Source organism: Echinops telfairi, unplaced genomic scaffold, assembly GCF_000313985.2.
Source record: "Echinops telfairi isolate 266 unplaced genomic scaffold, ASM31398v2 ScPeMD7_7467;HRSCAF=8505_1, whole genome shotgun sequence".
Taxonomy (NCBI): domain Eukaryota; kingdom Metazoa; phylum Chordata; class Mammalia; order Afrosoricida; family Tenrecidae; genus Echinops; species Echinops telfairi.
This window is the reverse complement of record NW_022111368.1, coordinates 42,270,671-42,296,443: the sequence shown is the minus strand read 5'-3', so window position 1 is coordinate 42,296,443 and position 25,773 is coordinate 42,270,671. Positions and strand designations below refer to the sequence as shown.

The 25,773-nt window shown below is 51.7% G+C and overlaps 1 protein-coding gene across 1 annotated transcript in view; it reads left to right on the top strand.

Moving 5' to 3' along the window:
- The window catches only part of POLR1A (RNA polymerase I subunit A), a 65,459-nt gene that overhangs the window by 5,513 nt on the left and 34,173 nt on the right, over nt 1–25,773 (top strand). Inside the window, exons 4-12 of the mRNA XM_045283894.1 lie at nt 2,917–3,024; nt 5,080–5,165; nt 5,277–5,380; nt 11,904–11,990; nt 13,391–13,496; nt 13,749–13,908; nt 16,499–16,669; nt 16,787–16,909; nt 18,739–18,969. Coding sequence (XP_045139829.1) covers nt 2,917–3,024; nt 5,080–5,165; nt 5,277–5,380; nt 11,904–11,990; nt 13,391–13,496; nt 13,749–13,908; nt 16,499–16,669; nt 16,787–16,909; nt 18,739–18,969 — 1,176 coding nt within the window. The remainder of the gene's footprint in view (nt 1–2,916; nt 3,025–5,079; nt 5,166–5,276; nt 5,381–11,903; nt 11,991–13,390; nt 13,497–13,748; nt 13,909–16,498; nt 16,670–16,786; nt 16,910–18,738; nt 18,970–25,773) is intronic.

Sequence of the window (25,773 nt, the reverse complement as noted above, 5' to 3'; positions counted from 1 at the left end):
CCCTTGGCGAGCACTGAGGCTTTTTCCATCTTTTTGCTATGTTGATACGGCACTGAACATAGATGGGCTTATGTCTGTTCATCACTGCTTTCATAGCCTTTAGGATATATACCTAGGAGTGGGATTGCTGATCAAAAGATGGTTCTATCTTAAGTTTTTTGAGGAAGCCCCAACCTGTTTCCTGTAGTGGTTGTTCTATTTTACAATCCCACCAGCAATGTACGAACATTCCAGCACCCCCCAATCTCACCAGCATTTGCATCATTGCCTTTTGCAGGAGTGAGATAGTACCTCTATATAGTTTGGATTTGCATCTCACTGGTGGCTAATAACCCTGAGCATATTTTCACATATTGATGAAGTGTGGGTCCATGCCCTTGGCCCATGTTTTGATTGAATTGTGTATGATTTTGCTCTTGAGTTGTTGAAGTCTTGTATGGGTTTTAGAAATTAGACCCCTAGCGACTTCGTCGTCATCAAAGGTTTATTCCCCCAGTCTGTACATTCTCTTCACTCTCACGGTGACGTCTGGGATGAGCATGAGTGTTTCATTTGTAGGAAGCCTCCGTTATCTCTGTTGTTCATGTGCTTTTCGGTTTATTTGATAGGCTATTTGTTGCAAAAATCAGGTCCCCTGGTTTTACTCAGTTGCATCTTCTGTAAGCTGTAGTTTGACCTTTAACATAACTCTTTGATCCATTTTGAGTTAGGTTTTTTTGGATAGTGTAAGTTAGGGATTCTGATTTGTTTTTCTGCTTGTGGATATTCAGTTTTTCCAGTATCATTTCTTTTTTTAAATTATTTTATTGATACAACTTATCACAATCATCCACCAGTATCATTTCTTAAAGAGATGTTTTCCCCCCCATGGAATGGTCTTTGACACTTTGTCAAAGATCAGCTGTCTACATAGGTGAATGAGTTTACCTCGGGGTTCTCACGTCTGTTCCAATGGTCTGTGTGCCCATCGCTGGATCCGTGCTGAGTTGTTTTGCTTACCATGGCTGCACAGTCCGTTTGAGACAGACGTGAGGCCGCCTCCTCTGATCCTCTTTGGACCTTCTTTCTTTCCATATAAAGTTCAACATTCGTTTTCCTATTTCGTTGAAAGATGTTGTTGAGATTTGGATCTGGATTTCATATATCCATACCTTGCTTTTAGTGATATGGATACTTTCATGATGTTGAGTCTTCAAATCTGTGGACATGGGATGTTGTTTGGTCGCACAGGTCTGCCAGTTCATTGCAGTAATGTTCTGTAGGTTTCCATGTAGGTCTTCCGGGCCCCTAGTTAGGTTGTCCCTAGGTATTTCATCCATTTGGGAGCTACTGTAAATAGTATTGATTTCTTGGCTTCCTTTTCATAGTCCTCTTTGTTAACTTACACTGGGTGGTTTTTGTGTGCTGGTCTTGTACCCTGCCACTACTGAACTCTCTCATTAGTTCCCTTAACTCTCTTAGGGAGGCTCCTGGGATTTTCTGTGTGTAGAACCATGTCACCTGAGAATAAGGATCGTTTACTTCTTCCTCTCCAATTTGGATGCCATGTATTTCCCTTTCATACCTTGCTGCTCTAGCTAGAACTTCTAGTACAAGACTGAATAAGAGTGGTGGTTGAGAACATCCTTGGCTTGTTTCTGTTTTCCGTGGGAATGCTTTCAATTTGACTCCATTGAGAAAAATAATTGGTGGTTGGTTTTGCATATTTGTTGATGACTTTCCATTTTATTTCTATTTTGACAGTTTTTAATCAGGGAAAGGTGTTGGGTTTTATCAAATGCATTTTCTGCATTGCTTGAGATGATCCTGTGTTTTTAAATTTACGTGGTAAATTATGTGGATTGATTTTCTAATGTAATCTATCTTTGTTTCCCTGTTATGAATCCCATAATGTATTAGCAGTATTAACTTTTTATATATATGATTCTGTTAAATTCTCTTGGCTAGAATTTCACTTGAGAATTTTTGCATCTGTGTTCAGAAGATATATTGGACTACAATTTTCTCTCTTTTAGTGGTATCTTTTCTTGCTTTACTATTGCATGCTACTTCATATAATAAATTAGGGAATATGTCTTTGTTCTGGGATGGTTCAGGTAGTATTGATTTCAGCGCTTTTCTGAATAGTTGGTAGAATTCTCCAGAGAGGCTGCGTATGCAAGGCTGTATATTGTTGGGAATTTTTTTTTTTAAAGTGGCATCTTAAATTCTTTTTATGGTTCTGCTAAAAATTTTTACCTTGGTTTTTGTTAATTTAGGTAGGTAGTGGTTTCTAGAAATTTATCCATTTCTTCTAGGTTTCAAAGTTCCTGGAGTATAATTTGTTACCATCTTCCTCTTTGATTCTATGTATCTCAGCTTGGCCTGCAGTGGGGTCACCATCTCATTTCTGGTTTGGGTAATTTGTATCTTCTCATTCCTTTTTCCTTGGCAATTTTATCGATCCCCTGAAAGAACCAACCTCTAGTCTTGTAGATTCTTGGTTCTTTTCTGTTTTCTGCTCCATTTGTTTTTCTTCCTTGACCCTTGTGACTTCCTTTCTTGGTGTCTTCCATCTTTTCTCGATGCTTCCTGTGTCTTTGAGTTCTCTGCCCTTCGAATCCTCCGATGTTGCCTCTCGAGGTGTGAAGTTGCCCTGCAGGTCTGGAGAAATACCTGCTGTGCTCTTCCCTTTTGGCTCCTAACTTCCGCCCCTTGCACAGTTTGCCAAGCCCTCTATGCCGCCTTCCCTTTAGTTCCAGGGCTGCCCACCGCCTGCCCGGACACCCCTCCCACGGGATGGCTTCCTTCTCCATGTGACACTGCCCCGGGCTCCCTCGAGTCAGCATCGACTCGCTGGCGGGAGTCTGGAGCGTTTGGAGTAGAGTTGCTAATCAATCAGACGTTAAGTAATAGTTTTTCTTTTTTGCCTTTCAGTTTCTAGAAGAAAACCCTGGTGCTTCTGCCTTTGAAATTCAGGAAGAGTTAGAACAATACACAACCCAGACCGTACAGAACAACCTGTTGGGGTCCCAGGGAGCACATGTGAGTGGCCTCCTCTCTGAGCACCGTCATCACCCTTCCCTGGGCACTGTCCTCTGTGCTAACCTGTGGCTTCTCGAGGTAGATCTGAGTGCTGCAGACTCTGACGGGACCTGTGAGCCCCCCCTCCCCGCCTCTCTGGCTCCTGGCTGCAGGACCAGTGCGGGGTGAGGTGAAGCACGGAATGTAGGCTTAGCAGCCAGCAAGGTCCTGGCAGGGAGACCCTCCTTCCTTTCTCCACACTAAACCGTTGGCCTCACGCCCCTTCCTCATCGTGTGTGTGTGTGTGTGTGTGTGTGTGTGTGTGTGTGTGTGTGTTGATGAGTCAGTGCTGTGGGCCGGCAGCTGTTGTCATTAGCCGCCCTGACGCAGGACCAGAGTCGGCCTGCTTCGTGGGGTTTGTGCCTGGAGTGTTTCTGGAAGCGGCTGGCCAGGCTGTGTTCTTCATGCAGCCCGCACTTGACTTAGGTCCGAGCCACCAGCCTTTCAGTTAGCAGCTGATTGCAAACCACTGGTGACACCCAGGCACCTCTCCACCCCGAAGCTATCTTGAAATTTCTGGTCCGAGTGTGACATCAGCGATTCTGATGTGATGAGTCTGGGTTAGGTCTGGGTTGGTGGCACTCAGCACACAAGAACTCACGGGCAGGTACAGGTGCTTCCCAGGTGGTCGTCCTTCACACATGTCTGCAGGAACCCACATCCGCATGTTCACTTGGGGGGGGGTGTCTGTGAGGCCCCCCCCCAACTTCATCCAGAGAGATTGGCTTTCAACAAAAGGAAACTGCATTTTTTGTGTGCTCAGTGTATACCAGGGAGCCCTGGTAGTGCAGAGCTACCCACAAAGTCAGTAGTTCGAAACCACCATCTGCTCCTCAGGAGAAAGATGAGGCTCTCTGCTCCAGTGAGAAGTGAGTCTCAAAATGGGTGCAAATGTGGCGAAGAAAGCTGATGGTGACCGACTGTCAGAAGATACAGCATCTGGGGTCTTAAAGGTTGGAAGATAAACAAGCGGCCATCTAGCTCAGAAGGAACAAAGCCCACATGAAAGAAGCACACCAGCCTGTGTGATGATGAAGTGCCGAAGGGATGAGGTATCAGGCTTCAAAGAACAAAAAATCATATCGTTGTGAATGAGGGGGAGTGTAGACTGGAGACCCAAAGTTCATCTGTAGGCAACTGGACATCCCCTTATAGAAGGGTCTTGGGGAGGAGACGAGTCAGTCAGGGTGCAGGGGGGCAATGATGAAGCATACAACTTTCCTCTAGTTCTTTAATGCTTTCTCTACAACCCCCACACACACACTATCATGACTCCAATTCTACCTTACAAATCCGGCTAGACCAGAGCTGGAGACACAGGGAATCCAGGACAGATAAACGTCTCAGGACCAGTAACGAGAGTAGCAATACCAAAAGGGTAAGGGGGAGATAGGGGGAACTGATCACAAGGATCTACATATAACCTCCTTCCTGGGGGATGGGCAACAGAAAAGTTGGTGAAGGGAGACATTGGACAGTGTAAGACATGAAAAAAATAAATAACTTAGAAGGAGAGAGGGGGGAAATTAGTTGATACCAAGGGCTCACGTAGAAAGAAAATGTTTTGAGAATGATGATGGCAACAAACATACAAATGTGCTTGACACAATGAATGTATGGATGGATTGTGATGAATTGTATGAGCCCACAGTAAAATGATTTTAAAAAAAATTTTTTTTAAGTGAGTCTTGGAGACCCACAGGGGCAGTTCTACTCAGGCCTGTAAGGTTGCTGTGAGTCTGAATTGACCGGATGGCAGTGAGTGTGGGATTGGTGTGTCCCTGGGCCCCACCATCTCTCTGTCACCTTCACAGAGCGCTTACTAGTCTCCTCCCCCTCTGAATTCAGCAATGTCCCTTTGGAAGAGGTGCAGGTACCTGGCAGCGCTGGGCTCTCTCAGGGTCGTGTTTAAAATCCCAGGGCCAGAACACAGAAAGGCAGGCAACCAAGAGAGAAGACATGCTGACTTCGTTATACAGGGGCCTCGGGGGTCTCGTGATCTTCTTTTCCACACAGGTGAAGAATGTGTGTGAGAGCAGGAGCCAGCTCATCGCGTCCTTCTGGAAGGCGCACATGAGCGCTAAGCGATGCCCCCACTGCAAGTGAGTGCGCCGCGTGCCTTTTCCCTGGACGGGCAGTCTGGCCGGCGTCCCTCAGCTGCTGGGGCCGTTTGCTGTGTTCTTCTCCTCAATCACGACTGCTCTCGCGTGTAGGACTGGGCGCTCCGTCATCCGCAAGGAGCACAACAGCAAACTGACCGTCACGTATCCAGCCGTGGTGCACAAGAAGAGCGGCCAGGAGAGCACCAAGACCCCGGGTAAGCAGGCCGGGCCCAGGGTAGGACCCTTCCGCCGTGGCTGTGTCCCACTCTGGAAGTGCTGTCCCTCTTGATGACCCCTTTCTCCGCCAGGCATCTGTGGCCCCACTTGTCTGGAGGGGGTTCTCTTGCGTGCCCTGCCCAGGCCACCCTGACAAGAGGGCTCCTGTACTGGGGTGTGTTAGCCTCTGCCAGCCGGGAAGGGCCACTTCCCTCAAGCGGTAGGTAGTTTGCCTGAAAGATTCCTGCAGAAGCTGGCCACTATTTAAGAACACTGTGCTGTGCGGCCTGCATTGTCTTCATTCACGTCCACTGTTTGACCTCTCTGGCTTCTAATCTTCACTGCAGTGGCTACACAGAACTCAGGCAAAACGCATGATCAGAGGGGTTTATTAAGGACGTTAACAAGTTATCAAGCCAGTGATAAATACTCAGGGTTGAGTTGTTTAGGCAGCCACGTTGCAAAGATCTGTCTATTCCACTTATAAATCCCCAAGGGGCATACCACTTGCTGTAAGCCTCAACCCAAAGGCAATCCAGCTCAGGCTCCCAAGGGTTGGCAAACCCAGCTCCCTGAATAAGTGCCCAGAGGCACTCGGCTCCACTTCCGTGGGCTAGCAAGTCCAGCTTCCCCAAACTTCCCCAGTCAAGTGCCCAGGACACCCAGGCCTGCACAGCAGCACCCAGCTCTTCTTGCTCCTTGGGTGGGGATGTCCATCACTCAGATCCATGCTGTAGCCCCTGGTTCTCCTGCTGCCCCTCTGATGGTGTAGCTGTGTTCTGGATCCAGGAGGTTTAATGAGTAGGGATCTTGGGTCCCGAGGACACACCCCACTCCTGGCTCTTGCTGGTAATGAGATCCCTCCTCCTGCTTCTCAGAGGCTCCTTTGATACACAGCAGGATGACACTCCAGGGAATCCTGTTGAATCCATTTACACAAATAAAATGCTGTCCGTATCTCCCCCGCTTTCTTCTCAGAGTCAGGTAGGAAAGATCGTTTAGTGGGATCAGAAAGTACATGAAATAATTCACTGTCCCTGCAAAACACATGGATTTCTTTTGGGAAAAAATGTAGGTGAAGTTTTAAGAAAACCCGAATTCAAAGACTTGGGGACCCCTGTACCATATGGTGGATTCTTCGCTCGGCTCTGCCCTAGCGGGGGAAACATTTCAAAGAACTGACCTGGTTCCTCCCACTTACTCTGTAGTTGTGTGCGCATTTAAAGTAGCGTTTTCTTTTTAAATGTTCAGTGGTGAGCACTGGATGGGTATTGTGTGTTGAGTGCCGAGTCCAGTGCCTGCTCTGTAGATCTGGACTGTCCATTGTTTGTTTTGTAGCCCAGGATCGAAATGGCACAACTGGGGTAGACACCTGGCTCTGCTTCTTACTCTGAGTGCCTCCGATAAGGCCACTTCTTCAGGCTTCCGTTTCGCGCTCTCTAGAGGGAGCGTGCCAGAACCTACAGGGTTGCCGTGAGTCGGCATCAACTGGAAGGCAGTGAGAGAGATTGTCCAGAGTGGAGAAAACTTACACATGTGCAAGTCTAAAACATGAATATTACCAAAAACTCAGTCTAGATTCTGGGTCGAGTGGCGGGCGAATCCGTTTCCTGCCTGGGGAGAACGTATCCAGTTGAAGACTCTGGGCAGGCCTGCAGCAAAGAGGCCTCTGGGTTGTACCACTTCTGAAGTGTGCCTTTCGTTTGGAGTGAGTGCAGGTTGATGAACTAAAGTGTCGGAAAGCCAGTGCAGAGTGTCCACGTAATCTCAGTTTGCTCCGACCTCGCGTCCCGCCATTCTCTCAGTGCCTTGGTCAAAACTAAGAGATGAACTTGGACCTGAGACTGTAATCAGCTGCAGGCTCTAGTTGAGTTTTCACCAGTGTTTTCAATGTAATGCCTCTTTTTATGCTCTAGGTCAGCGGTTCTCAACCTGTGGGTCGCGTCCCCTTTGGGGTGCGCCCGATTCATGACAGTAGCAAAATGACAGTGATGAAATAGCAACGAAAATCATGTTATGGTTGGGGGCCACCACAACATGAGGCACTGTATGAAAGGGTCTCAGCAGTAGGAAGGTCGAGAACCACTGCTCTAGGCGCTGTCCCAGGATTCCACGCTGCATTTAGGGAACCTGCTGCATTTCTGCTTATCAATGCTTCACCGTTAAGCTAAGTAAAAGGTAGAGTGTCCTACTCCTGCTGCCCCCCAAAACCAACCAACCAGCCTGTGCCCATCGCGTTGATTCCAGCTCTCACCCTTTGTGTGCAGCGCAGAGCGGCCCCAGGTTTTTCTGGGTTCTCACTTTTGCACAGTGGATTCCCAGACCTCTCTCCTGACCCGGCTGGGCAGGTGTGAGCTGACAGCCTTTGCTGTAGGTTAGCAGTTGATCACCAACCATTTGCACCATGGCTTTTCCTGTGCTCTTAGCAGGTTGATCACCAACCAGGGCCCTGGATTTTCCTGGCTTTTCCTGTGCTCTCTGAGTAACATCCCTTAAAGCAATTGTTCCCTGGATGCCTGTTTGCTCTAGCTCTTAGGATGCCTCAAATTGAGGGCAAATGCGGTCAAACTTTGGACATTGTAACTCTCTTTGCGGTGAGCCTTTTCAGTGTTTTTGCCCAAATTACTCTTCTCTGGTCATCTTGGGATCAGCCCTAGGAACAGTCGGCAACAAGGCAAGACGGAGGGATGATGGGAGGCTGAGGCCCTCCAGGGTCCCAGGCCTGGGTTTTTAAGAACTTAGCAAACATTGTGTGTTGGGTACTCACTCCAGGATGCCAAGCACGGTGCCAGGATGGAGACCAGACTCCAGGGGGTAGGTGAGCACTCTGAATGTGGGTACTACATGTTCCCCAGAGACTGGTGAACCCAGCAGCAGAGCCTGGAGCACGTGGAGTGCTGTATGGGTGCACCCAGGGTGCTCTTGGAACCCAGATTGCATTAGCATTTGAACAGACAGTGAGGCTCCTTTTAGCCAGGCCACTCGCACCCACTGTAGTCCAGCCTTCCCTAAGTTACCATCACTTGAGCTCCAAACCCTTTTCCCAAATGGCAGCTTTTTACCAGCGTGTAAAGTCCCGTCCGAGAGATGCCACTGTATAGGTTGCTGGGAAGGATGCAGCCACAAGGGAAGGTGGCCTCCCTCAGACCTCTACTGACCCCAACATCTGCTTCTGTGATTAAACTGCGTCAGGAAAGCACTTCCTGGCAGCTGGTGGCGACAGTGCCAGAGCCAGCCAGTCCTCCGGAACCCTTCAGTACTTTTCTCTAAACAGTTTTATTAGCCCGTTATCTGCTTGTTATACAATTCAGGAATTCCGTCATATCAAGAAGAGTTGTACAGTTGTCACCACATTCAATTCTAGAACATTTTCCTCCTTGTACTCATTGTTATTTGTGTAGTTACTTTTTTTCTAGTGGTGGCAAAAATATACGCAACAGTCTCCGATTCCACAAGTTCTACATGTATAAATTCAGTGCCATTGATGTTGCTCTCTGTGCTGTACAGCCATTATTGACACCCTTTTCCAAATTATGCCCCACCTCCGTGAACATGGACTCAATGGCCCTCAGCAACAGCTCTTCCTCCTTTACCCATGGCCGGGTTTGGTTTCTTTTTTATTTGTTTTTAGTGGTTTTCTTGATACAGTATTCACATATCACGCAGTTCCGTGGTCAAATGGCTTTTTAAGTGAGTTATATATACATCATCACAATCCCTTCTAGTGCTCCTTCCCGGAGCATCAGACTTACTTGTTACAAGAGATATTTCGTCTTTCTCTTATTTCATTATTAAGTTCAGATACTTATTTCCAGAATAACCCCACATGGTTCTGTAGGTTAGTGGGGTCTGTTTTTCCCACTGAGCATGCGTAGCTTTCTTATATGCTGGGCCTCCCTGAAGGTTAACGGGAAATTTCATTGAGCCCTGGTTGCCTTCTGTATTTTATAAAATAAGATATGACTTGAATGCCTGTCAATAGAGAATAGGTAAAAATGAAAGCAGAAGTTTAACCTGGCCCCCTGCAAACAGAAAGATTGGTGGTTTGAGCCTATCCTGAAGTACCTCAGAAGAGAGGCCTGGTGATCTACTTCTGAAAGGTCAGAAACTGAACACCTTACGGAGTACAGGCCTACTCTTGATGCGGGGTGGGAGTGGGTACCAGATGTTGGGGTCAGCTGTTCTCAGCAGCAAGAATGGCGATAGTTAAATGAATTTTGGTCCATCTGTGGTTATCCAAGTTATGTTGTTTTTGTTAAGTGCCACCTAATCGGCCCTAACCCACACACTGCCCTCTCCTGTGGCACCCTCTCTGTTGTTCCTGTGCCTGAGCCCATTGATGCAGCCACTGCGTCCGTCTTATCTGATCGAGGACCTTCCTCCTTTTCACCGCCCTCCACTTTACCAAAGAGGATGTCCTTCTCCAGGGACTGGTCTTTCCTGACAACATGTCCAAAGTAGGCGAGACAAAGTCTTGCCATCCTTGACTCTAAAGGAGAACTCTGGCCTTACTTCTTCCAACACAGATCTGTTTGTCCTTTGAGTCCATGGTACTTTCACTATTCTCCAGCTTCACAATTCAAGTGCATCAAAACGTCTGTGGTCTTCCTTCTTCAGTGTCCAACTTTCCCATGCATGTGAGGCAATGGAGAAGACCATGGCTTGGGCTAGGCGCACCTTCGTCCTCAGTCACATCCTTGCTCTCTAGTACTCTAAAGAAGTGTTGTGCAGCAGATTGGCCTAGGGCAGTACGTCTTCTGATCTCATGACGGCTGCTTCCATGAACACTGAGGAGGATCCAAGTAAGGAGCAATCCTTGACAACTTCAACCTTTTCTCCATTTATCATGATGTCAGCTATTGGTCCAGTTGTGAGGATTTTGGTCTTCCTCACATTGAGTTGTCGTCCATACTGAAGGCTACAATCCTTGATCTTCATCAGCAAGCACTTGAATTCCTCCTCACTTTCAGCAAGCAAGGTTGTGTCCCCTGCATATCCGAGGTTGTTAAAAAGCCTTCCTCCAATACTGATGCCACACTCATGTTCATATAATCTAGCTTCTCTGATGATTTGCTCCGCATGCAGATTGAACAAGTGTGGTGAGAAGACGCAACCCTGATGTCCACCTTTCCTGATTGTAAACCATGCAGTGTTCTCATGGTCTGTTCGCACAACTTCCCTCTTATCCCGTGGACAAGTTCCACACGAGCACAATGAAGGGTTGTGGAATTCTCAAGTTCATCCAGTGTATTATGGTCCACACAGTCAAACGCCTTTGCATAGTCAATGACACACAAGTAGACATCTTTCTAGTATTCTTTCCTTTGAGCCAAGCTCCATCTGACATCGGCAGTGATATCCCTTGTTGCATGTCCTCCTAATCGGGCCTGGTGCTCTAGCGGTTCGGTGTCAGTGTACTGCAGCAGCCGTTGTTGGGTGATCTTACACACTTGACTGATCCAAGTTAGATATCAGTGAAGACACGAAGTGACATATCTTCTGCAGACCAAAAAGAAACTAATTGGATTAGAAGTTTTAGAAGTGCAGGGGAAAAAGACAAGAATGGGATTTTTAAGGCAAACCGACCTTAGGCTATTATAAGCATCCACAGTGGAGCATGTGAATATTTAGTTAAAATCTATTGTGTGCTAGACACTCAAGCACTAGGAGTGCAGACAAGGTATAGTCCTTCCCTGATGAATACGTAAAGAGGGGGATTGTTCCACTCTGCATTATAGGGAGTGCATCCCAGAAAAGACTGAGAGTTTTGAAATAGAGTGTTCGACTATTTATTTACTTGGCCTTTTAAAATCATCAAAGTGCCCAGAGCCCTGCCTTCTGAATGGGAACCCTATGATCTTCTGACTCACTTGAGATCTTCTGTCCAATGTGATCCTTGTCAAAGGCATGGGATGTACACTTAGCCGTGTGTGTGTGTGTGTGTGTGTGTGTGTGTGTGTGTCCATGCTCCTTAATTCGTAACGCCGCATGCGTGGGGCACGCATCTAGAATAAGGCGCATCCTAAAGATGCTTTGAATAAGACGGTGTAATCGGCCCAGACGTCCAGCCATACATCCCCGTGTGAGTATTCTGCAGCCCTCGGGAACGCTGGTCAGGGAAGGAGCAGAAACGCTCCCAAGGCAATGCCGAACATGGAGCCAAGCGCAGGCTGGAGTGAATCCACGCTTCGGCTACTAAATTATGCAGAAATGCACTTTTCTCAACCAGAGAGTGGGAAAGAACGTATAAAAGTGATCGTCGTTATGTTAAATGCAGTGGTGTCGTGTTTCTGCTGCCCCCGCTCCCCCTTGGGCCCTACTTTTTCTGTTGTGCACTAGCCATACTACTTCAGTTATTTGAGAAATCAGGTCAAAGCACCCGTGAGGGAACCGGGCTGGGAACGTGCTGTCCCAGAGTTGGGTCTCTGGTCAGATGACAGGCTGGGGCTGGTCACGGGGAGGGGAAGGGAAGGAAGGGCCCACCCGCTAATGGCTGTGCTGTGCTGTGCTTCCCTCCTCCAGAGATCGAGGAGGCTCAGCTGGGAAAGCGAGGGTACCTGACGCCCAACAGCGCCCGAGAACACCTCACCGCACTCTGGGAGAACGAAGGTGCTGTGTTGTCCTGCACCGCCAGCTCTCTGCCTTCTCCCGCTTCCCGAGAACACCTTCTTCTCCAGAAGAGGGGCTGGCGCGCTCCTGCAACCAGCCCATTGCTTTGGGGCCGACTTGGTGTCTCTAGAAGGGGCGTGTACCCACCTCTGAGCATGCGACCCTGTGCCTGAGCCGGGTCATTATGCTGCAGCTTCTGCAGGCCTTGCTTCAGCACTTGGCCGTATTTCTGGAGGGCTCAGGGTAAAAGCCCACAATTTTAAATGTCCACCCGGAAAAGATCTTTTTCTAGGTTTTAACAGTGAATTCTTTCATGGATCAAGGAGTGAACATTCATTTGTCCTTGAAAAACATGTTTTCTTAGGAATTGGGATTTTCAGATATTTCCATTCCCTAAAAAGAAAGGAAGGTCGCCACCCTGCCTTGTGAACGTGCAACAAAACTGCGTAGAATACCCAAGCCCTCAGGGCACTTACCTTCTGGGTGCGGGTGTGGGTGAGAGCTGGGGCTGGGTGGGCACACAGGACTGGACCGTCCTCGGAGGCACGTGCATTAGTGTGGCCGGCCTCAGCACGGTCCATTCATTCACCAGAAATGGAAAACTTCCCTTTGATTCGGAAAGGATTCCCTCTTGGGCAGCACCCCTGTGAAGGGCCAGGTTTGTTTTTTTAAGGCTGGTTATTTTCCCTTGACTTCACATATATGTGAAAATAGGAAGCAAGTGTGAGGGTGTTCTCCTCTCCCTGGCCTGCAGGGGTCGCTGGGGGGGCATCCACTCGCTGGCAGTGAGGTTGGATGTTTTGGGTTGCCGATCACAGATGATTAATTAGCCTGTTTTTATTCTGTTTTATTTGGGGAGGGTATTTATTTTTTATTAATTTATTGGGAGCTCTCACAGATATTACAACAACCTATAATTCAGTGAGATAAAACAATTTTATAAGCATAATTGCTGCCACCATCCGTTTTGGAACCTTTTCTTTGTTCTTGAACTCTCTGATAGCACCTCCCCTTTATCCCATCTCTCCCTGCCCCGCCCCAGAACCCTTATTCTTTTTTTGTTGTTCTTTTTTTGCCGTGTCTCACACCGTCTAACGCATCCATCACCTGCGGTTCGGTTACTGGTCCCCCTCCAGTGGGGCTCTGCAGTCATCGTTGCTGTCAGCTCCCCCGTAGTGCCTGTGTTAAGAAGCCCGCTGCTCACCTGCACGAACACGCTCCCACGTGCAGGGACTGCTCCGGGTGGTGTCATTCTTCACGGACAGTGACATCTTGTTCTTCAGATGATTTTGCGCTGTTTTATCTCCACGCCAGGATTTGTGGGGGCACCACCCCCCCCCAATGCCCTGAAACAGAAAGCTGAGTGGTCTTGCGGGTGTGTTTCTTCACTTTGAACACAGGGTTCTTCCTGAACTACCTCTTCTGGGGACTGGAGGACATTGGCATGGAGTCCAGATTCAATCCCAGCACGTTCTTTCTGGATTTCCTGGTGGTGCCGCCCTCCAGGTAAGGCCCTCAGTGAGCTTCTCCTGACAGGCGGATGGAGTTACTGCTGATGACCTGAGGAGGGGGTGGCGGGACACTGAGCAGTGGAGCCAAGAAGGCACCTCCCTCCACAGAGTCCCGGGGAGCAGTGGGGCGCTCCCCTCTCCGGACTGCCCTGAGTGGGATGAGAGTGCTGGCCCTGGAGGTGGGTGAGGGCGGGAAGAGCAGGGCCCGCCCTTGGTGAGGGTTTCCTAATGACACCTCCACCTGCAGGTACCGCCCTGTCAACCGCCTGGGGGACCAGATGTTTACCAACGGCCAGACGGTGAACCTGCAGGCTGTCATGAAGGACATTGTTCTGATCCGGAAGCTTCTGGCACTGATGGCCCAAGACCAGAAGCTGCCGTGCGAGGTGGCTGCACCATGCGAGGAGGTCAGGGTTGGCTTGGTGCTTATGTCCTGGCTTCAGCACACACTTTGAGTTCTGACCCTGGGCAGTGGGCTGGACAGAACACTCGGGGTGGGGGCCAGCGCCTGAAATGTGCCTTTCAGCTGGCAGAGCCGTGGGAGGGTGGGGGCCTTCAAGGGAGCCCACACGTGGGTTCCCACTCAGTGCACCTTAAGCACATTCGCGGCCCTTCTGACAGTGGAAGTTGGTGGCTTCTGTGTTGCTGGATAGATTCTGGGGGAGCTTCTGGTCTGAGGCCTGGCTATTTCTTCTGAAAATCAGCCACTGAAAACCCTGATCACAGTCGTCTGAGCCCACTGCACGGGCTCCAGTACTGTGCTTACGGAAAGCATGGACCCCGCCCCTGAGAACTGCCCACTGTGCTAGTGACCCTGGGTAGATCATTGCAGCTCCTTGGACTAAGCTGTAATGTGGGCCACCTGCCCTCACTGCCTGTTGTTGGCAGCTCGAGGAAGCTCTGCGTGCTCCCCACAGCCTGGGCCGCGGTGCCAGAGCCCGTGCTGCTCCCGCTCTCCGGGTTCGGCTGCAGCAGTGGGGTCAGTGCCATGCAGGGGGGTTTCTCAGAGGGGTGTGTCCGCTTTCTCCCTTGTAAAGTGGTGCGCTCGGACATTTCCCGTGTGCTGGGTGAGCTGTGTCCACGGTGTGTCCTTAGTGGGAGAAGAGTTGAATCAGGCACTCAGAAAACTTGCTGGCATTGCGACACTCTAGAACGCTTTTGGGGTGCAAATGGGAAGGACTTTGGAGAGTCACCATCTTGGAGACCCAAGGGGAGAGTTCGGCCCTATCCTGTAGCGTTGGCTAGTTTGGGTTTGATCTTCTGCCGTCTGGGCCATCCCGCTGTGAGCCAGGCCCCTCACCAGGGGGCGCACTCTGCCTCCAGGGTTGCCCATGCTCTCCTGGGAGTGCCCTTTGGCTTTGCCCAAATCCCTGCTTGGGTGGGATAAAAGCGGCACAGCGCTCTCCACATGAGAGAAATCGGTTCAGGCTGTGAGGAGGCCTGTAAACAGGCCAGCCTTGGTCAACAGAGCGTCCTTTCTGATTCTCAGGGCCCTCCCTGCCAGCATCCCCATGCCCCTTTCCCTCCAATCAACGGGACATGGTCAGTTTTTTCCCCGTTGGCGCCCCACAGTTCATTCCGGTGGCAGCCCTGCAGTGAGCAGGTCCCAAGGGGGACTCTTTCCACCAGTCATAACGTGGCCGTAGTGGTCACCGGGGACCCTCCCTGCCATCAGGTGGCTTCTCCCTGCGAAGCTCCGCCAGCAAAGGGTGCCCCTAAACACGCCCTGCAGAGACTGCTCCTCCTCCTCTCTCCCTAAGGAAGGCCCTCAGGACTGGACCAAGCTCACATTGTCACCAAGGGGGTCCTGCAGCCCCGTCACTAGCTCTCCAGCCACCTCAGCCTGCAGAGCCACGGCCAGTGGTTGACACTCAAGGCAGCCTGGGCTGTGTCTTTCTCCTGAGCTGGGAAAGGGGGACAGCCAGGGTCCAAAGTCCAGGGAGGTGCGAATACCAGCCTGCTTGAGGATCCGCATTTTAACCTTAACAGCGTGTGTTAGGGTTCTCTAGAGAGATAAAACCAGATTGCTGATAGTTTTATATATATATCTTTATAAAGATAGATACCTGTGGGACGCCTAGCCTGTGGACTGTGTCGCTGTAAGTTGAGGTCCCTTTAAGACCACGCGATTGAAATTTACATCTCTGGAGCTGAGGACTGACAGTTGGTGACCTGGCTGACAGTTGGTGACCTGCCTGGCTGTTTTGTTGCTTGTGCTGGAATAGCCTTGGGCTGTCTCTCTACAGAGGACGACCGGACGGCCCTCAAGACTGGAAGGACTGCTAGTGTCTCACAACTCTCTCATGGGAGTGAGTTGCACTGAGCCATTTGTAGTTTCACTGTACCGGCCATGCGTACTTAGACATGCATGACTTAATCTTTGAGACAAGCATGTTACTGGCAGGATCAACCAGGTAGTGTAGCCTGTAAATGGAGGCACAGAACAAGCAAGGCAGCCGCACACTGGTCCGATGATCAAAGATCGAGAGACAAGAAAGGCGAGGCTCACCGAGCCATTTATCTCTCCGCCATTCAATTAATCCTACTTGTGTTTATCGGGCAGGCTGGCGCAATAAACTATCTCACAGCAGATGGATGTCATCTGAGAAATCCTTTCCATTTAAAGAAGTTGTTCCGCTTGCCTTTAATTGGTGCTTTGGTTCAAGTTTTGTGAGACTGTAAATCTGAAATTCCTTGGGAGACACGGTGACCTGGCAGGTTTTGTAATGTAAGAGCTGGCTGTGGGAGGGCTTCTAGGGCTGCCTAGGGAACAGCCAGGTAGGGGGCTTCGGCAGGAGCCTTCACAAAGGAGCCTGCTTATCTACGTGAGTTCCTTTTACTGCCAGAACGGGCCAGGCTGGCGACTGCGTGTGGGAGCACGTGATTTGTTGACACCTCACTAGGAGATGGTTTTCTTTGCGCTGTGGAGAGCTCCGGAGCTCTCCCATTGTCCGAGCTGCCTGAGCGAGATGACATCTCCTCTCTGTCCCTTCCCAGGACAAAGACTCCTCGGCGCCTGTGGACCGCTCCTTTCTAAGCACACTTCCGGGCCAGACGCTCACAGACAAGCTGTACAACATCTGGATCCGCCTTCAGAGCCACGTCAACATTGTGTTTGATAGCGAGATGGACAAGTTAATGATGGAGAAGTACCCTGGCATCCGACAGGTGAGCGTCAGGTTGCTTTCCAGTCTGGCTGAAGGGCGTCAAAGGAGAAAGGGGTAATCACCTGGGTCCCTTTTATTGTTTCCGTTTGTTTCATGTGGATCCCTCCGTCCCCAAAAGATCTTGGAGAAGAAGGACGGCCTCTTCCGGAAGCACATGATGGGGAAGCGCGTGGACTACGCAGCCCGCTCGGTCATCTGCCCGGACATGTACATCAGCACCAACGAGATTGGGATTCCCATGGTGCGTGAAGGGGCGTGCCCAGGGGGCAGGGCGGAAGATTGGGGGCTGACACTACCTGCTCCTCCTAAGCCAGCCACATGGATGGGGTTCTAGCCGTGTGGGGGCCTTGCTTACTTGCCAGGCAGACAGTCACGGAAGAAGACCCACATCTCCTGGCCTAGGGGAGCTGAGTGGAGGGTGTTCTAGACCCCTGCCTGCAGGTCTTCCTCCTGCCTGTCTCTGCTTGGTCTGTGCACCTTTGTAGTCAAAGGGACTTTATGAAAGGAGCAGGGAAAGGGGACACAGGCTGTCGGAGACGAAGGGGTGAGCCCCTCCAGGGGAGGCCAGCACCTGTCACCCCACCCCCTTCACCCACTTGTGCTGCCCTCAGGGCCAGCTTCTTTCTCTCCTCCCCGCCACTCCGAGTCTCGGCGCTCATTTGCAGCAGCCCTTTCATGGGCTCCAGGGTCAGTAACGGACAGCTGTTTTAATTCCCTCTGGCGGTGTCTTCCTGGAGGAGGGCCACAATGAGCCAGCTGCCCGTCCCTCCTGGCGTGCTCATGGACAAGCGTTGGTCAGAGGCCTTAGTTAGACCGTGCATCTGCCTCCTGGGTGCCGTGAGTCATTGCATGAGAAAGTTGGGTCACATGGCCGGTGAAGTGGTGAGTCGGAGCTGCTGCCCTTGTTGACTTGCCTGGTGTGGCCCCCTCTCAGGGAAAGGCATTTGGTGTCGCTGCCTCGTTTCACTTTCAGGGGGTGCGGGGCACCTCTTCCTTGAACCGGGGCTCATCATACCGATGGCTGATCACCCCGATGAAGGGCTCTGATGACACACCTGCCCCAGCTCCCAGGGCCATGGCTGCCTGGGAACACCAGAGCAGGGTTTAGAAAACTGCTCCTCGGTCCCTCTTAGCATGTCCTGCACGTATAAACCCCGAGGGTAGATGTTCCAGAAGCAAAAGAGGCCCAGGAAGTGAGAGGCCCAGCCATGAATCAGGGAGACGGGATCCCCCCTGAGAGGCTTCTACTGCAGGGGGACCACGGAAGCGCGCACCAGCAGTGCTTGCTGAAGATGACGAGGCTCAGTGGAAAGTAGGTCCAGCTAAGGGACCCCTGGGGGCCTTCCCAGGGCTAGTGTGTCCAGGGGAGGAGTCTCCTAAAGTGCCTGCTGAGCAGAGACGCCAACAGAACTGTGAAGGGCTTCTCGGCCTCGGGGCACTTTACGATACTCAGCAGTCCAGGACTCGTGTAACCAGTGGGCCCGGGTCTGCAGCTCGATGGAGCGAATTTCCCTCCGATGCTTCGGGAGAGCAAATCAGTCACACCCTGAGTTACCACTCCAATTGTGGCAGCTGCCGGAATGGAATGGCTGAGATACTCTGACGCCATGTCTGGGCTTTGGGGAAAATGCCACTACAGATTAGTGATGTCTGCTGGGGCGAGGAGTGTGGGAGTGTCTGAGCGCAGGCTGGTGGCCGGTGTTGTGTTTCCCGTGTTGAGATATTGAGTTTGCCAGCCAATGAGACAATAATGACATTTTAGAAGGGGGTTTAAGAAAAAAAAAAGCTGATGTGTAAACGACAACACTTTACTGACTCTCCATGGACTGGTTCTGCTAGGAGAGGAGACTCAACTTCTTTTCCGTGGAGGGAGTGGGTCTGGGCAGATGGCTCTGTGCGCCGGGGAAGATGCTAGGTGGCAGGGGGCTGATGGCCTCACTGGAGGGCCTTGTGGGCTCCATCCGCTGCTCAGTGTCTTAGGGCAGCATCACGCAGCCTGCCAGGTCAGACTTGGGGTCCACAGCCCTGACTCTGCCCACTCAAATTGTCACACTCCTTCCTTGTTTCCAGGTGTTTGCCACAAAACTGACCTACCCACAGCCAGTGACCCCATGGAACGTGCAGGAACTGAGGCAGGCGGTCATCAATGGCCCCAACGTGCACCCAGGGGCCTCCATGGTGGTCAACGAGGACGGCAGCCGCACTGCCCTGAGTGCCTCCGACCTCAGCCAGCGAGAAGCCGTGGCCAAGCAGCTCCTGACACCTGCCACGGGGGCGCCGAAGCCCCAGGGGACGAAAATTGTGAGTGGAGGGCAGTCTGGTCATGGGCTCGGGCAGCCCCTCCGGGCTCCCTCATGTCTGCCGGCCACTGGCTGTTGCCCCAGCCATGCTGGCGCGGGAGGGAAGTGAGCTGGCGGTCTAGCCCAAGGAAGGAGGGACTTGCCCACCCGTGGGTGTTCTGCAGCTGCCCCTGCTGGACCCTGAGCTCCGGGCACTTCTGGGCCCATCCAGGCCATGCAGCAGGGTGCTGGGCGCACACTTGGAGCTCTAGAATCACGGCAGGTGAAGGGATGCCCGGAGTGGGGTCGGGGGTCCCCTGTGGGAGTGGCCCGGTGGCCTGTGTCTTCAGCTCCGCAGGGGTTTCTGTGTGTGCTGTTTGAGGAGAGCAGCCCCCCACCAAGGGAGCCAGTGCTGGGTGTCGGGTCTCAAGCTGCCGCCAGCTCCGGGTGGTTCTGGTGCCGGGGCTGTGTGAGGGCTCCTGGTTCTCTGCCTGGGCTCAGCCAACAAGTCCGTCGCGGCATGAGCGTGCTGCTGCTAAAGCCAGCCAGGCCTCGGGGGTGGGGGCTGCCGAGCAGAGCGGATCCCACTGAGAGGTTGTAGGGTGCTGCCCAGAGTCAGGGGGGCCGTGTGACTGTTAGAGCTCTGTCAGATCTGACCCCGGAGCCCATGAAGGAGGAACCCGATTAAAGGTCTGCTGCTCGTGAGCGCTGCTGTGTGGAGTGACGGGGCAGTGAGAGGGAGAAGCTGCTCCCGGGGATGCGTGACTGGGGAGTCAGGGGTGACACTGACCACCAGGGTACCCATTCCTGATGCAGAAACCCCCGTCTCTGTCCTTTACATGTATTCCTTTGAGTAAAAACAGCCAAAAACTAGACAGATGCCCTGCCAGTGATACAGGACAGGGTCGAACTGCCCCTGTGGGTTTCTGAGACTGGAGCTCTCTGCGGGATGGAAAGCCCCACCTTTTTCCCGAGGAGCAGCTCGTGAATCTCCAACTGCTGGCTTGGCTGTGCGGTGTGGAGCCCACCGAGTCACCCCTGTGCCGGCAGGCCCTCTGGCAGAGACAGGCGGGCGCCGAGTGTGGGTGTCACGGTGCCATCAGGTTGGAGGAGGGGGGAGAGTGCTGCGGGCAGGACAGGTTGCCCCATCAGTCTCTGTCTAGCGTGGCAATGCTTTCGCCCGTCCTCGGGGCCCTCTTGGGGGAGAGCGGTCACGTGGAGGTAGGGGGCATCTGCAGACAGAAGCCACCATGTCAGGTTCACAAGGTTCCAGGCTCGTCGCCCTCCCTTGGCGGCTACAGTGGCAACCAGGGGGATCGGCAGGGCCTTCCTAAGGGAGTACCTGGGCGGGAGATGGACCTGAACCCTGGAGAACCTGGCGTGATGGCAGGACACGGAGACCGTCTCCCGAAGCAGGAGGGATGTGGGGCTCAGGTTAAGGAGCCGCCGTAGAGGTCAGACATGACACTTTGTGTGTGTGTGTGTGTGTGTGTGTGTGTGTGTGTGTGTGTGTGTCCAAACCTTTGTGCACAGAAGCAGAAGTCAATGAAGAGCTGTAGAGGGAAAGTGGTGGGCACGGGGGAGACAGGAATGTGGGGAAAGCAGGGGGAAAGCAGCCCAGCCTTGGGAAGTGAGGGGCAGAGAGGCACAGGACTGTGCTCATCCCTGGACCTGTGTGCAGGTTGCCTCCCCCGGGGCTGTACGGAGGACACGGCAGGCCTGTCCAGACAAAAGCCATTCACCTGGAACCCAGGGGAGCAGCTGGAGCAGAGTGGAAAGAACTGGTTCTCAGAGACGTCTGTGCTGTGGAAGGGAGTGAAAGGAAAACCCCGAAGGATCTGGGGGTTCCGGACATGGGGGTGTGAGGATGAGGCAAGCATAGAAAGGGACTTCCTTCACGGGGCCTCCCCGCTGGGTGCTAGCACGTTCCCCGGGAAGGAAATGCGGGAGTCTTGGGGAGTGGTGAGGTTGGGGTCTCACGAGTCTTTGTACTGTGCCGCCCACCTCACCTCCACCCAGCCATCGCCTGCTCTGCCCAGCCAATACCCACCAGGCCTTTGCACCGGCGTGCGTCGCTCACTGGACGTCTTTGCTCCGGTGATCGCCTGGCTAGTGCTGTGCTTCCTCGCGGCCATTCCTCTAGCCCTGCTTCCCAGAATGGGCGCCACCGCCCCGGTGAGCGCTGGATTATGGGCTGTTGTACAAATGCTTTCATTGCCAGGGGGTGGGAACGGACTTATCTTTGTTCTGAAAGGGGGCTGGGAACCCCTGCTCTAGGGGGACGATTGGGAAATGTCATCAAGGACCAAACTCAAACTCAATGCCACTGAGCAGATTCTGACTCCTAGTGACCCTGTAGGACAGAGCAGAACCGCCCCTGTGAGTTTCCAAAGCTATCACTCTATGGGAGTAGAAAGCCTCACCTTTCTCCCAAGGAGCAGCTGGTGGTTTCAAACTGCTGACCCTGTGGTTAGCAGCCCAACACATAACCACTACTCCATCAAGATCAATAGTGTAGGCTTTGCAGAATGACAGCCTCTGTGGCAGCTACTCAACGCTGCTCTAGCACTGCCCGAGCAGACCTCAGGGACGAGGCGTGACTGCGTTCTAAGGTGGCTAGCTCCTGCTCCAGGGAGCCGCTTCCCAAGCCTGTGTTGGTGTCCCCATGGGTCTCCCCGCACCAAGTCTTCCCTGCTCACTCAGTACCCATCCCCACCCTGCTGTTGTAACTTTTCACCGTGTTGTGTGGCCACTGTATGTCCCTGAGTTCCTGCGTCCTGTGACCAGGCCAGCGTGCTCTCCATCCACTCATTCCGCTGCCCCCAGCAGCTACTCGGCTTTTGTCAGCAGCCTTTGTGAAACCCGTGAGGTGTGAATCGATTTCACTTGGGCCCTGGGAGAGTAGTGAGCCTGGAGTTGAGGTGCAGGAGCCTCCGGGGCATGAGGGAAGACTGGACCCGAGGACAAAACCAGGCCTGGCTGTCTTCCTTATCCAGGATCTCAGTAATGCTGTGCACGCATGCACCGCGCGGCTCTTAGTAAAGCTGCACACGACTGTCGTGTTCATGTTACCTCAGCGCCTGGCGATCCCTCGTTCTGCAGAACAGATGCTGTCCCTGCACCACCCTTACAGCCAGACCCACAGGTTTGGTTCTGTGTTTTAAATCATCTTATTGGGGCTCGTACAACACTTACCACAATCCATACAGACATCTACTGTGTCAAGCACATTTGTACATTTGTTGCCATCATCATTCTCAAAACATTTGCTTTCTACTTGAGCCCTTGGTATCGGCTCCACATTGTTCCCCTCCCTTCTCACCCCCCCCTCCTTTATGAACCCTTGATAAAGTATTATTATTTTGTCATATCTTACACTGTCTGTCTCTCTTTACCCACTTTTCTGTTGTCTGTTCCCCAGGGAGGAGGTTATATGTAGATCCTTGTAATCGGTTCCCCCTTTCCACCCCACCATCCCTCCATCCTCCCAGTATCACCACTGGTCCTGAAGGGATTATCTGTCCTGGATTCCCTGTATTTCCAGTTCCTATCTGTACCAGTGTATATCCTCCGGTCTAGCCATATTTGTTAGGTAGAATTGGGATCATGATAGTCGGGGGAGGAAGCATTTAGGAACTACAGGAAAGTTGTCTGTTTCATCATTGCTACACTGCACCCTGACTCGCTCGTCTCCTCCCTTAGACCCTTCTGTAAGGGGATGTCCAGTTGCCTACAGATGGGTCTTGGGTCCCCAATCTGCACTCCCCCTCATTCACAGTGATTTGATTTTTTGTTCTTTTATGCCTGATACTTGATCCCTTCGACACCTCGTGATCACACAGGCTGGTGTGCTTCTTCAATGTGGGCTTTGTTGCTTCTCAGCTAGATGGCTGCTTGTTTACCTTCAAGCCTTTAAGACCCTAGAGACTAGTCTTTTGACAGCCAGGCTCCATCAACTTTCTTCACTACATTTGCTTATGCACCCACTTTGTCTTCAGCGATAGTGTCAGGAAGGTGAGCATAATGGAATGTCAGTTTAATAGAACCAAGTGTTCTTGCATTGAGGGAGGACTTGAGTAGAGGCCCAGTGTCCATCTGCTACTTTAATACTAAACCTATAAATACATGTACATAGATCTATTTCCCTATCCTCATATATAAATATATTTACATATGTACATGCCTTTATTTAGACCTCTATAAATGCCCTTTGCCTCCTAGTTCTTTCCTCTATTTCCTTTGACTTTTCTCTTGTCCCACTATCATGCTCAGCCTGCATTTGTGTTTCAGTATTTCCTCTTGGTTTGCACGTGAGGGCGATCTGGCTGCGACATCTGTCACCCCATTGATCGCCAGGGTTGATTCTGCTGATCTGGCTGGCTAGGCGGGTGACCCCTTCCTCCCTCGCCACTCCATGTGCATCCTTCCCGAAAGCTGCGTGCTCGGTTGAAGAGGACAACCTTCCCAGATAGAAGGACGACTGTCCTTCGGTCAAGGGTATACGAGTAGCTGTGCTCCCCTGCTGGACCCTCCAAACAAGTCTCAAAAGATCCATAGGTTTTTAACCGGCACATTTTGGGAAGGAGATGGCCAGGCCTTTCTGCCGAGCCTGCCCTGCTCTGGGAGCTCCACTGAAGCCGGTCTTTGCGATGCCAGGGGCAGAGCGTCCAGGGGCACAGCCATCCACCTGCCAGCATCGGCCTAGCAGTTAGCAGATGTTTTATGTTTACAAGTAAAGAAGTGGACGTGTGCTTTCACTCTGGACAGTTCTAAAGGTTGTGGTGAACGCGTCCCACATAGACCAGGGAAGTCTGGAGGTCAGGTGACTTGAGAGAGGAAAGAGGAGAGGGTTGAGGGGCAGGTCAGGATCCTCCAAGATTAGTTGATGAGGGAAAGGGATGGCCACTCCCGCCTCTCCTCCTAGGTCCAGGGTATGAAGGCAGCGGCCAACACCATGTCCCCGCCTGCTTAGCAGTCTGCCACAGCCGGCCTCTGGCTCTGCCGCCACCACCGTCCGCTCTGACCGCAGCCCTGGGGCATCTGCTTTTCCCAGCAGTGTTTGTTTAAACTGACTAGAGAGAGGAAGGGGCTGCGGGCTTCTGTTTGGGTTGGCAGGCGCCCACCAGCCTGGCTTGCGTGACCCCCCAGCAGTGGGAGTTTGCTTACGCCAAGCTGAGAATGCCTCACGTTTGCCAGGCAGAGCGGGTTTGGGTCTGGGCCCTTCCTCCCTTGAGAGGCTAAAGAAATACGACCTTAAATGTCACCTTTCACTGCATGACGTGCAGAGGCCAGCGCCCTGGGCAAATGCTCCTGGGAACCCTGCGAGGTCGGCGTGGAAGTGGGGCTTGGGAACAGGGAGGGGAAGGCCGCTATTCCTCTCCGAGAGGCAGATGCAGCTTGGCTATTCTGGGCAGCAGGGAAGAAGCGGGCTTAGAGAGGCCTGTGTTTTTCCCACCCCAGTGGGATTTAGGGGAAATGGGGGTAGACTGGGCTATCACCTAATCTCCATAATTCCTCTGCTACCAACCCTCTGAGTGACTGGGGTGGCGCTTACTCCCCTGTCTGTGTATTTAAAATACCACCTCTGTCCCTTATGTAGGCATCCCAGTATCTACCACAAGGCAACAAGCCTTCTGCTACAGTCAGCTTCTGGAAGAAGGGCGCTGTGGATAGTGGGATTTTTGAGAGCTGAAATTGCTCGTTATTTTTATTTTCCTTCAGTTAGTCGGTCCCCCCCCCCCGCCCAAATGAGCATATCACGTATGCCATGTAAATGATTTTTCAAAAGTAATACCTGTACATTCTGCAATGAATAGTACTAAGATATATCTGCTCCCAGAAAGATTCACAGCCTTGGAAACCCGATAAGGCAGCCGTTCTCAACCTGGGGGTCGAACGACCCTTTCACAGGGGTCGCCTGATTCATAGCAGTAGCAAAATGACAGTGATGAAGTACCAACAAAAATAATGTTATGGTTGGGGTTCACCCCCACATGAGGAACTGTGTGAGAGGGCTGCGGCCTGAGAAAGGTTGAGCACCACTGCTAAGGGGTCGCTGTGAGGGGGCGGACTTGACAGTAGTGAGGTCTTACCTGTGTTTCGATATGAAGGTGATGCTCACCTGCCCTCAGGGGCCCTTCTCGTGTTCCTGAGGGACCCAGGCGGGGCGTCAAAAGGCTACTGTAAACTAGAAACAGGACGATCAAAATGTACACCTGTTGTCTCTGCCCACTCTCTGACCCTCGCCTGAGGGCCCTGGCGCTGCAGTGGCTACGGGCTGGGCGGCTGACTACATGGTCAGCAGCTGGAAACTGGCAGCCACTGTTAGGGAGAAAGGCAGGACTCTCTATTTCCCTAATGAGTGCCAGCCTGGGAAACCCACAGGGGCGGTTTCTCCTCTGTCACTGTAAGTCGCCGTAACCCTTCCCTGAATCATCAATCCCAAGCTCTTCCATTTACACGGTTAAAAGACTGCAGATTTAGCATCCTTTCGGGCCTCAAATCGTGTTCCTTAGAAATGTTCTTTAAAAAAAATTTTTTTTATTGGGGTCTTGTACAACTCTTTTATTTATTTATTTTAAATTTTAAACATTTTATTAGGGGCTCATACAACTGTTATCGCAAACCATACACACATCAATTGTGTAAAGCGCATTTGTACATCATTCTCAAACCATTTTCTCTCCACTTAAGGCCCCGGCATTAGGTCCTCATTTTTCCCCTCCCTCCCCGCTCCCCACTCCCTCATGAGCCCTTGATAGTTTATAAATTGGTATTTTGTCATATCTTGCCCTGTCCGACGTCTCCCTTCACCCACTTTTCGGTT